The sequence below is a fragment of the Osmia bicornis genome, chromosome 15 (assembly GCF_907164935.1).
Source record: "Osmia bicornis bicornis chromosome 15, iOsmBic2.1, whole genome shotgun sequence".
Lineage (NCBI taxonomy): Eukaryota > Metazoa > Arthropoda > Insecta > Hymenoptera > Megachilidae > Osmia > Osmia bicornis.
In genome coordinates this window covers 4,326,847-4,338,961 of record NC_060230.1, presented here as the reverse complement: position 1 = coordinate 4,338,961, position 12,115 = coordinate 4,326,847, and the positions used below count along the sequence as shown (strand labels likewise).

General features: G+C 44.9%; 1 protein-coding gene across 7 annotated transcripts in view; it reads right to left on the bottom strand.

Moving 5' to 3' along the window:
• LOC114878476 (obscurin-like) overlaps nt 1-10,999 on the bottom strand; it is a 33,758-nt gene extending 22,759 nt beyond the window's left edge. For 3 of the 7 annotated variants that reach the window (XM_029192327.2, XM_029192328.2, XM_029192329.2), the window contains exons 1-5: nt 4,687-10,999; nt 4,340-4,443; nt 2,724-2,882; nt 263-385; nt 32-202 (exon numbers count right to left, since the gene is read on the bottom strand). In XM_029192327.2, the coding sequence (XP_029048160.2) occupies nt 32-202; nt 263-385; nt 2,724-2,882; nt 4,340-4,443; nt 4,687-9,291 (5,162 nt within the window). In that variant the 5' untranslated portion in view covers nt 9,292-10,999. The remainder of the gene's footprint in view (nt 1-31; nt 203-262; nt 386-2,723; nt 2,883-4,339; nt 4,444-4,686) is intronic. The other 4 variants (XM_029192330.2, XM_029192332.2, XM_029192333.2 and 1 more) reach the window with 3 other exon arrangements.
• Nucleotides 11,000-12,115: the final 1,116 nt, after the last annotated feature.

Sequence of the window (12,115 nt, the reverse complement as noted above, 5' to 3'; positions counted from 1 at the left end):
TTTCTCTTCGTGAATCGTTGAGCATACGTACGTATTGTGAAAATCAGCAATCTGCTTGAGGTTCGTGAAGATGATGTCTTTGTTATCACGTACGACCCGTGGAACATCCGGGTTATCGAGTGGTTTCAAGTAACGTTCAACGACCAGCTGAAGATCCCTGCCAAATTCTTCCTCGGTCTCGACTAATTCTTTCACTACCGCCCTGAAAGAATCAATGATCAATCAAGGGAATATTTGATACAATTTTATAAAGATAACTTACTCTCTTCGATATCGTGAGTCTTCCGGTCGATGTCCAATTGCAGACTCCTCGCTGAGGGCAGTTTGCATCAAGATGGACATGGGCAGCCATCCTTCCCTTGAGTCAGCTGTACGAACGTACACTCTGTGAAAATAAAATGTCCAATTAGAATATATTCGTATTATAATAGTCTAAATTAAAATTTATAATAGAAGTAAAGGTCTTCATTATTTTAAAGGTGGTATCAAAAAACCTTGATACCTTAAATGCAATCTAGAATAAATTAATCTGAATGATTAAGTAGACCTCCAACAATTTGGATATTATTCAGGTACTTGCTAGGCTCGAAAATTGAATTATTACTTCACAAATAGCTCGTATCATTTTTCAAAGCGTTCTTTGATTAATGAGCGTTCTCTATGCTCTAAATCTGTCATTGATCGTATTACTTCAATATCTCTTTCATCTCTGACACCTTGTTCATATTCTTGTGACGAATCAGTTTTCAAGCGAATTCTACGTTCTACATATAATTAGACGTATTTTTAATACCGCCAATATAATTAGCATGCTTTAAATGGTACTGACAAATTCAAGGCCTAATGAGCCCGCCAACAAAATTTGCGTTCTGCTGAATGAACTATCAACAAGTGAACACGGAGGCCTGTTGCCTTAGTCACTACCGCTTAAATATAACTTTCTACCGCCCACGCGTTTCTATATTAATCTATTCTTTATAATATAACCGAGTGTATTTACATCTCCAGTAACTTTCCTCCAATTAGTTCTATCTTCATTAATTTTCAAAGTCATAATTAACAGAAGTTCATAAATGTCATTAGCAGAAATTATACTTTACACTTTAACTCCACGAACACGTTATCTCTGCGGTTCTGGCAATTTTCTTGATACAAAACAATCTATTTGTTTCAAGATTACTCGCTCTTCGTGTTTCCCTGTGGATAATAAATAATTCTAATTTCATTGAACGCGGCCGTTGCCAAAGCTACGAATTAAAGTTTCGGCTTGAACCTCACCTTCGCGAGGAATTATTTTCAGAACTGGCTGATATTTCGCCTTCCTAGGAATCGAGTGTTCCCGGCCAGCCAGCAGAAAAACACCATTCGTTATGTTATGCAACAGATACTTATTTAGACGCTCAACGTCAAAAAGATGATTAATTATTCGAGTCTAAGAAGATAGTTTACACGTCTGTTCACATATTTTTGAATCTTCACTTCTGTTTGGTATCCAAAAAAAAACTAGAGCAATTACATTTATCCTATATGAGACTATAATCTCTCTCTCTCTATTATAAAACTACAAATCAGTTCAGTCTAATGTGAACAAACATGCGTGTTACTATCTTACATCATTTATAGTTACTCTAAATCTGATTACAATTCATCGAGCTAACGATCGCAAAGCCTACCAATATCCTGCTGATCATAATTTATATTATTATCGACTTCCATACTGGCCGACAGCCAATCACGCGAACCAAAAACATTATTGCTACAGAGACACTTCTAAACGCTCGATCTTCATTAACGTCATCGTAAATAATCATGGTCGGTTTCGCTCGGAATCGATCAACTTAAAACAGGCATTAACCTTTGTCTCCCGGACTTAGAGCCACCAGGAAGAACTTACGTAGACGATAAAGAACGAATTTTCATAGAAACAAGGAGCGCCGTTGAAAAGCGTGCAAGCGCAATAAACGCTCGAATGGGTCTCGCATTGATAATCAAACGAAATCCTAGTCGGACGACATCGTAACCGCTCGAACGACCGTTTCCACGTAATCCTGCGATGAGTTCGTTGGCTTGGTCGTTAACGACACGTTTCCAGGCTACGTAGCACCTGTCGTTGCTATATTTCGTGCGGCGAATTTAGTTATCCACGTGAATTTCGGTCTCGCTTCGAATACTTCGATGGAAAATTTCGTTTTCACGGTTCGATCGCGTCGTTTAGCTTCTTGATGATCGCTGGATAATCTTCCAATTTCCTTCTGATTGATCTGCTTGATTTTCACTCGATGGACGTTAACGAAGAAGAAAACGATTGCACTCGGATCAGGATCTAATCAGTGACGCTCTAGGGAACGTGATTTATCATTCTCCGCAGCTGCTGAAACTATATTACAGTCGTTAGAATAGGCTTGAGGATCAATGTCCCATTGGAGAAGTCTTCAGAGTAGATCGGTCGAAGTGCTGTTGGATGGCTTCTGGTTCTTCTTTACAGAATCTTTTCAACAATTGGATCCTTATTTTCTTTGAGATACGATAAAATTCTTTATCCAAACTTCATTTTAATCATTCTTCAGCATGATTATTCTCAAACCTATCTAGAAGATCTAAGGTAGACACATGAAAAATTCATATCCCATAGACTTTGACGATCAAGGATAAAAGATTCGAGCTCGAGACATTCTGATGTTGAATTTCATTATCAACGAAGATCGTCGCTCGATATACTTTACCTCTGGAGATTGCCTTCTGAGCTCGATCTTGGGAGACTTCGTGCACGGGAATCCGCGTACTTTCGACGCGGTCGAACGGACAATTTGTGCCAGGCGGCCGAGTTGTCCAGCGTTTCGCCGATCTCGCCGATCTCCAATTCAGGATCCAGCTTGATTTTCCTACAACACGGTCAAACGACCAAAATAGAGGCGATCGCGTAGTGATCCCCCCCGAAAGCTTTCCCGTGTCAGCGATGCCTTTTTAGCCTCATGCAGACTAAACATCATTCTCCACTAATCGAAGCGAGTTAGCGAGGTGGTTCGGTTAAATGGAACGGGGGTTCGTGCTGCAGCGTATTCAGCCTGTTTTAGATCGCCGGGCGTATGCAGCTTTCTTTGTTATTCGATTTTGCCCCCGTTATTTATAGCGCGCAACAAGTCAAGGCGATCGAACGAGCGTACAACACGTTTCTTCAAACGTGGTTTACGATGAATCCCCGATGCAATCTCTAACGACGTGTGATTATTTTGTCCCGAGGTTGCGCGAATACAGTGTTAATTTCCACGAACGATCGCGAAAGAGAGACACGGAGAGTTTCCGATCGAGGTTCGTGGACCTTGCGAAATTTTCCATTTGCCACGGGCACTCGCGAGTGCCGTCGACGTGTTTTATAAACGCGCCGCGAGGAACACCGGCGATACGTCGCTCGCGTAAAAATATCGCTGCGAAAATAAGCAATGGGAATGCCTCCTAGGAACGATCGTTCACGTATCGACACGCAGACTGACTCCTTTCCCGTCGCATCATCGTCCTGTCTCTAATCGCACAATCTAGCGTCTATTAATACGCTCTTCAAACATTTTTAAGAAGCACCATCGATCAACTGTCTCGATTTTTTTTGCTGTCAGAAAAGTTCTTTGAACGTCTTCTATTAGAATCGATGACATAAAAGTATCGCAAAATAACACTTATGACGTATGAATTTGAAGCTTAAAATTTGACAAACATTACTATATAAATATTTCATCAATATTCTCAATATCAAATAATTGATCTTTCAAAAGGTATGAAGTAATATACCTCTACTCTAAGTTACAAGTCAATTTGTGTTAAGAATATTGTTGAAACATTTATATAGTCGCCTAAAGTGTACATTAAGTCGTTATTTAACTTATAGCATAACTCGTGCTGTCACATATTGCCTTACAAAATGTAAGCCGAAATCATTAAGAGTGTCACAGAGTTAATTGATGCTCTCCCCTTGAACACATGCATCTCGTGAACGTTACACCGTTACGGTTAATGCCATCAGCTCCATTCGTTACGGTCTTGTAACGCGGTGTTACGTTAATGAAAGCGTGAATCGAGACGCGTGACGGTGGTGGTGCGGTAAAAGACTGTACCGAGTGTGACAGATCGCGTACAGCATCGGCATCCTTCATTCGTGCAGCACGCGTTAGACTATATACGGCGTGAGGCGATGATTATTTTTGGTCGGGCACACGTTGCGCACACGGAAATAGATTTTAAACACGAGCGAACGCTTAGACGCGCCAAGTCAACGATCCAACACGCTGAACAATGTTGAAATTTGCTTTTCCAATCGTCTACAGAAGCCGCTCGATTTGCTGCTTACTTTGCTGGATCGGCGTATTCCAGGGCCTCGACGATGTCGCCGACGTTCACGGAGAAACCATCGCTTTTATACTCCTTCACCACGATATAGTTGTCCAATGATTTCTGTAACAAAATTACCATATTGTTAAACAGCCGCGCTACAATTTTTAGTCAAATTTCTTTTTCATAGCGAATTATCAAAATCATGAATTTAGGGATCAATTAATTTTGAATAAAAATACACCAAGCCAGTGTCCATCAAGTATTTCTTAATACAACCTTCAAGATCTATAAAAAAGATTGTTATATTATCGCTTAATTACTGATAGATAATTACTACTGAGTCCCTCTCTCATTTTACGTTACCCGCTCACAGCTATTGTCTTGCTGGAAACTGCTTAATCTCCTGAGACTCGGCGTGTTCTCCCTGCTACCAGAGCACCCAAACGATCGATCCGACTTGGACAATACAACACCGTTGCTCTCCTGCTTCTGATACACCCCGGTACCCGAACCGTCTAGACTACTAGCGATAGAGGTGGTTCCTGTAAACGTGGACAACACCTCTACATCCACGTCCTCCTCTTTAGCAACCGGACAACAGTACATGGAGAAACGATGAGCAGTTGGACGATTGAGTCGGAGCGCGGTGAACACGTGAAGGGGTTCAAAATGATGAATGCCATCTTCGTCGAGGACTGTGTAAGCCACCTCGCCGGTGAGAACTGATCTGGAAGCTTCCCTGGGAACCACAGCCTGTATACCTTGCTTCAATATCATAAAGATGCTCGAGGGTTTGTGACTTCTTCTCAGAAGGAACTCTTCCATTGCTAAACTATTATCAGCGTGAAGGAGAGCGCTGGGTATGTCAGCGGATGATTGCAGTGGTCCTTCTTCGGGTACGATCATCAAGGCAGCACTTTCTCTGACGAGTGTCCTGAGTCTAGGATCAGTTCTAGCCAATTCTGGGTCACTGCACAGTTGCGTAAGCACATTCATGAAAGGTGGCCTCTCTTCTGCCAGCTGTCTCATCACGGTTAGCCTCTTCAGGACGTCCAAGGTTACTCTGTCGTTGGCCAAAGCACGGGTAGACTTCTCGTCACTGATCACCGTCAACAGGCTACTCGCGGTGGTGGACATGCCCAGGGCTCTGGCTAGACCTACTGCTTGCAAAAGCATTTCTCTAATATTCTCTCCTTGATCGTTCAGTAACTCCTGCACACGAATCTCGCTCGACTCTCTGACCGCATGAACGATAGCTCTGTGTACAGTTTCAGTTGCGTCCCTCTCGGTGGCGATCGCTGAAACATCCTCCGATACTTTTTGAAGCACTCGAGAGACCAGGTTTGGATCGTTCCTGGAGACGGTTCTAAATGCTGGTCCCACTAAGTCTATACCATGTTCCTCTTCGAGGACCATAGATAATCTATCGAGCACCACTTCTTCTTTCAAGGGATGACCGTTGATGGTGGATTTCAGAATGTCTACCTTGTTGTTCTTGCTGTCCAGGAGCTCGAGTAGAGTAGACTGACACAAGTTGCTTCGATTTTGGGGCACCAGAAGTATCCGCAGGATCTCCTCCACGGATTCTTCTATGCTGGTGTCCTTCTGACGGAGGAGGACGTTGAAAGCTTCGCTGATGGAAGAATAAATTAAGTCTTGCTTCGACTCGTTACCGTTATCTAAGGACTGACCTGTGATAGCCAGGACGGCACTGGACATTGCTGTTTTTATCGCACTCTTCAACCAATAATCGTTCTGGTAGTCTGAGTCCTCTCGTTCATCGCCGTTTTTCTCATCGTTCATGGTAACAGGAGACTTTCTACCGTTCATGAATTTACCTTCCAGATAATGTTCCTCGAGTTGTTGCTCTTGTTGAACGGCTATGTTCTTAGCTAACTGAGCAACGGTGGATACTATCTGCGCCATTTTCACCGCGGTCCCACCGTGTAGTCCAAGTTTCTCCGCCATTTCGAGTGCCTGCTCAAGAGCTGCCGCTTTCGGGTCCACGTCAACGTCGACGGCCGGTAAATCCGTGGCGACCTTTCTTCCTACCGATAATCCAGCTTCCGACAACTGTCGTAGCATCCTAGCGTCTATGCTCGCCTCACCCTGATGCTGAATATGGGGGTTGTAGTGCAGATGCTGGGGCCTCAGCAGTCGCAGCTCCTCAGGCGTGACCTCGAATCCTTGAACAGAGAACTCCACCTCTCCTTCAGGTGTGTCCGTTAAGTCTGGAGCAACGAAACGCGGACCTTCTTCCGTTTGAACGATCTGACCTGGCACGAAGGTCACACCCAGCTCTCCAGACTCCACAACGCGTCCTGGGACGAACCTTGGACCATCCGGTGTGTCCACTACCTGACCAGGCACGAATCTGGACCCCTCGTCCTCTGTGGATATCACCTGACCAGGAATAAAAGTCGGCCCAACCTTCGTCTCGACGATTTGACCAGGAACGAAGCGTGGACCATCAGCGGTCTCCACTGTTTGACCAGGGACGAACTTGGCACCCGTTCGAGTCTCCACCATTTGGCCAGGAACAAATTTAGGCCCACTACTGGTGTCGATCACCTGGCCAGGTACAAACTGTTCACCTTTCTCTGTCATCACTATCTGACCAGGGAGGAAACCATCTTCGGCCATGACACCGGGCACGAATCGGGGACCATCCTTTCCACCGCGCACCAGCTGACCTGGAACGATCCTCTTTCCTTCGGGTAGCTTCTTCACGTTCTCTGGGTAAAATTCTACGCCTCTCTCAGTTTGTACCATGTGACCAAAGATCTCGCTCTGCTGGATGGAAACGTTGGCTGTTTTGGGGTCGACCGGTATACCTACTGGACCAGCATCGTGGAACACCACTTCGTCGAACTTGCTCGCTGCAGCGAATTCGAAGCTCTCCTCCGTGATCATAGTTCGTCCAGGCATAAATCTCTCGCCCTCTGATGTCTTCACCACTTGACCCTCCACGAACTTCTGACCCTTGGGAGTGGCCAGTGTCATACCCGGCACGAATTCCACCCGATCTCCGGTGTCCTTCCCGATACCAGGCACGAAATGATTCTCTCCAGAGTTGGTAGTGACGTACTGACCAGGTACAAACTGTGGTCCACGACTCGTGGGTACAGTTTGTCCAGGAACGAACATGGATTCTCCGGTCGGAGTCTCGAGACATTGTCCAGGGACAAATTCCCAGGACTCACCGACCTGGACACTTTGCCCTGGAACGAACACCTGTTCCCCTCGATGATCGGTGATGGTCTGACCAGGCATGAACCTAGGTCCATCAGGAGTGATGATTGTCTGACCAGGAACGAAAGTTCCATCCTCCTTCACTTGGCCAGCGACAAACTTTGGACCTTCCTCGGTGAGCACAGTCTGACCCTGGACGAATCTGGCTCCCTCGTTGGTGTGGAAGGTCTGACCCTGAAGGAATCTATGACCTTCTTCAGTTAGTAAGGTTTGCCCGGCTACGAATACAGGTGTATCTTCGTTGCTTTGTTCTTTAGTGGTCAGAATCTGTCCAGGAACGAGAACAGGACCGTCAGGAGTGTTCACGGTTAAGCCAGGAACGAACGCAGGACCCTGAGGTGTCTGCAGAGTCTGGCCAGGTACAAAAATAGGCCCGCTCGGTGTCTGCACAGTCTGGCCGGTAATAAATCTCTGCGCGGATTTAATGTCTAATTTCAGACCCTTAATCTTGTGGATCGTTGTCTCCTTACCCTTGCCGAGGTTCTGCACCAGCTCCGGGATCTCCTCCACTCGGGGCAACTGTTCCAGCGCCACCTCGCCAGCCTGAAGAAGCTTCACGTTCACGTTCGACACCTCCTTCAGTTCGTTCGCTGGAATATTCTGTATAGCCGACTGGAGAACCGGGTCTGGGTCCACTTTCAGTGGTGTCAATGGCTTGACGATGGATATCGCCTCGAATCCACCTGTGCTTTCAGAGATAGGGCTGGTGCACGAGGACGCGGCGCCTTGCTTTATTATCTGAGGCTCCACCTTCACGGGGGTGGGTAATTTATCCACCACCGGCTGCAAGGGTGATTTGACGGTATCCTGAAAGGAGTTCCAATCCAAGGTTTCAGGCAGAGCCTTTGCTGCATCCTTTGAAGGACTATTCACAGAGATCAAGTCGCAAGCTCTGATCCTAGCCTGTTCCAGATCAACATGTTTCCAAGTCTCAATCTTCTCCTCCTTAACTTCTTCCTTGACACTCCTCAGCCTCAGTTGTTTCGTTTCCCTCAATTCTTCCTCTTCGGCAGCTCTCTCTTTCTCCTCGAAGATCTTCTTCGCGTAACTCAGTCCAGCCTGCCGTTTCCTCTTCCTTCTCCTAACTTCAGCTTCATGTCTCTCCCTCTCTTTCAGCACCTCTTCGCGTGGTCCCAGTCCATCATAAAGATTCTCGAAATCCTCCAGGTTCTTGAAATCTACAGACACATTCTTGCCCTGTTTCAGTCTGAACAGTACCGTGTCGCAGTCTCTGGACAGCATCACGTCCTTAACATCCCCGTCCCTGACCGCAGCCTCCAGTCTGGACGGGAACACGAGGCTACATCGTCGTTCCTCCACTGTGTACACGAATTTTGCATCCTGTTCTTCCACGGGCGGTTGCTTCGCGTGCATTAAGTCCCTTAGGGCTTGCTGTTGTTCACCCTGGCCCTCTAGGACAGGGAATACGTAACGGTAATCCTTGAGGATCACGTGTTTCTTTTTCTCTCCCAGGACGAAGCCAGCAGTGTAATGATGCGGTCCTAGACCGGAAGCATTCGTGATCTTGCATTTTGACTTGTCGTGAGTGTGAACACCCAAAAGAACTGGAATGTAATGATGAGTAGGCAGACCATAAGACTTCCCTGTGATGCGACAGAATCGTTTCGCGTCAGCCGGGCTAATTGGTGGCAATAGAGGAAAGTAATTCGGCTTGGGGAGACCCCTGCTTCTTCCTGTTATCCTGCAAAAGGACATTTTTCCTTCCTGGAAGCTTTAATTATTCTACAGGATCATCGATTCGATCTATTCCCGTTCTCTCTACAAATATTCAATCGTTTCTTCAGTGCGAGGTTCAAGAATACTTTTCAGTAGAGTTCAATGTCGTCGGTAGCTGGATGACGATCAACTTTTCTCGTTATTGGCTGATCGCTAAAACCTTGGCATCCCAACTGCGAAGACGATGAATTCTTGTCTTCTATCGCTCAACCGCGACTTCCTTTTGCCGCTCACCTTGCCGTCAGTCAATCTGTCCACTGTCGACGAGTGAATCAGTGCGGATTGTTCTTTCCTCGCCATAATTTGTCCACGTGTGGACCGACGAAATCTCTCGTTACCGTGGTACAGCTCGATCTTAAGCTTCATCAACGCATCTCATCTTTCCATCTACAAGCACTGATTTCTTGTACGAAATCTTTTTGTTCGAGGATGATCGCTTTTAATTCAGAACTCCTCGAGGTGTCTCGTACGAGCACGTCTCTTGACCCCGCTAGTTTCCGCTTATTTTTATCGTAATCTCTCTTTCGAACGATTCCGCGTAGTTTTCATCGGGTGCTCGTTAAAAAGTTTTTCGTCGAAACCCGCGACCGGCTCGAGTCGCTTCGAGAAGGCACAGTTTATTTTTACGTGCGGGATGCCTTCGAGGATTCCGCGGGAGCTCTTCTTCGTTTCGTCCCCTGGTACAAAGCCAATTCGGTGATTTCCTCGTCGTAGAAAAGTGTCTCGTATTCTTTTTTCTTCGGTGATGCGCCTCGCTCGACAGGCACCCAAGTGACCCCACGATTTCCCGGGTCCCACGGATTCTTGGCTACCCCGTAATCAGGATAAGATTGGCCAGAGAGCCAATGACAAATGCTAGCTTGACATATTTGCCTCGTGATTGTCAAACGACCACTCGTTCCATCGCGTCGGTGTTACGTTATTATTTATGATCCTGTCGGATTCGACGAGTTATATTCGGCCAACTTTTCAGACACGAAATCCTGAGCAAATTTAGACTATCCGAATGTTCTTCGATATTACAAATGAATGCGATAATTGTTCACCATTTATTCGTCGAAGAAACGTATTATACGGTTCGACGCTCTCGTTTCCTGTTTATTTGCGACTCGACATGGCAATTCATTCCACCTGGTCACTTTCACAACCACCAATTATCATGTCGGTGCACTGCACTCTGCTCGTGGCTTTCGGACGTAGAACGAATTAAGAAACTTCACGCTCGCACAGCCTCGAACACTTGTATACCTCTAACAATAGCTGAAGAAGACATCGAAAATAACTCGAGCGTTTGTGAAAGAACTGTTCGACATTTTTTCACATGAAAAATCATGGAACCATCGTTGTTTCCTCGCAGTTCAATAAAAACGGCTTTGTTACAACAGAAATTGTACAGATAGGCCAGAAACAAACGATTCGAGTTTCTTATCTGTTCTTCCTTCCTCGACAAGCAGGATCACGCGATGTCATTCATTTTCACGAGTATTCAATCATTCTGTTGATCGCCATCGATACACGTTCCGTATTCTAGACCACCCCGGTTTCTCTCCGCGACGATTATCGACGATCACTGCGAGATGAAGCGTACAAGCACGCGTGACATGTCCGTTCAGAGTTGCTCTGTTCCTTAGGGAAAAAGCGTATTGCGATACGTGGCGAACGCCAGACTAGCCGATGTACGAAGTGGCTAAGAGCCGTTCGCGCGACGAGTCTCTCTCGACTCCCCACGAACAGAAATAGCTACCCTTCTTACACTTCTCCAATACATCTTTAGAACGGAGTACACGGGTCCCGGAGTTGTATGTGTCGCGTGGCAAGTGTGTACATATGTAAAATTTATACCGTGGATTTGACGAATCTGTGTTAAGGCGGGAATTCCGGATGCAGAGGATAATGATCGAGAATGGCCAATCTTGGAACTGGAAGGGAAAGAAAAATTAGTTCATAGCAGTGATTTAAAAATTTAAAGAAATTGGAAGTGATAACTTTGGAAGAAAGTAACAATGATTAGAATTAAATGAAAAAATCAACCTGTATGTTTTATGGAAATTGACTCCGATGATTGTGTCCTACAAATGATGATAAAGAATGGCTAATTTTGGCAATTGTGTTTCCTTTCTCCATTCTTCTCCATTTAATTAAAATGACTATGTCTCCCAAGTGTAATGAAGCTGCAAAAATATGTTTAATGTAAAAAGTGTAAATGTGAAATATAAGAATATACTTTTCATCTTCCTTTAGCCTAAAAATGACTTCCCTAGTAAAAATAGCCAATACAGAAATCAACGACCTCGCCATGGAACTTTGATAACTATAGAAAGCTAGCTAATGCTTATTTAACAAACAATTAGGAAAAAGAGTAATGTTGATGACCGGCTATTTAAAGCGAACCGATTGTTGCCACGAACGCCTACTGCAGGTCCAATTTCTTTCTTTAGGACTGTTGCGTCATTATTTGATATAAATCGCGAGGCATTTCGAACCGTGTAGGTGCGTGCGAGAGACTATTCTCGACCTAGTTACGGTATCCGTATGAAATATGGATTCGATCCTCTAAAATTATCGAACACTGCGAGCGTCAAAGTGGAGAACATTACGTGGAAAGAAGATGTGCCTTTTACCTTTTGAATGGATCATTATAACAAGTAGTATATCTCAATAATATGACGGTCGATGATCATATCTGTGATTTTCACTTTTTACATTATGAATCTTTACCCAATTATATTTTGAAAAATGGTAACTATGGTAATTTACAGTATAAAATATCTAAAATGTAAAATTACGAAAGTCTAAAAATAGA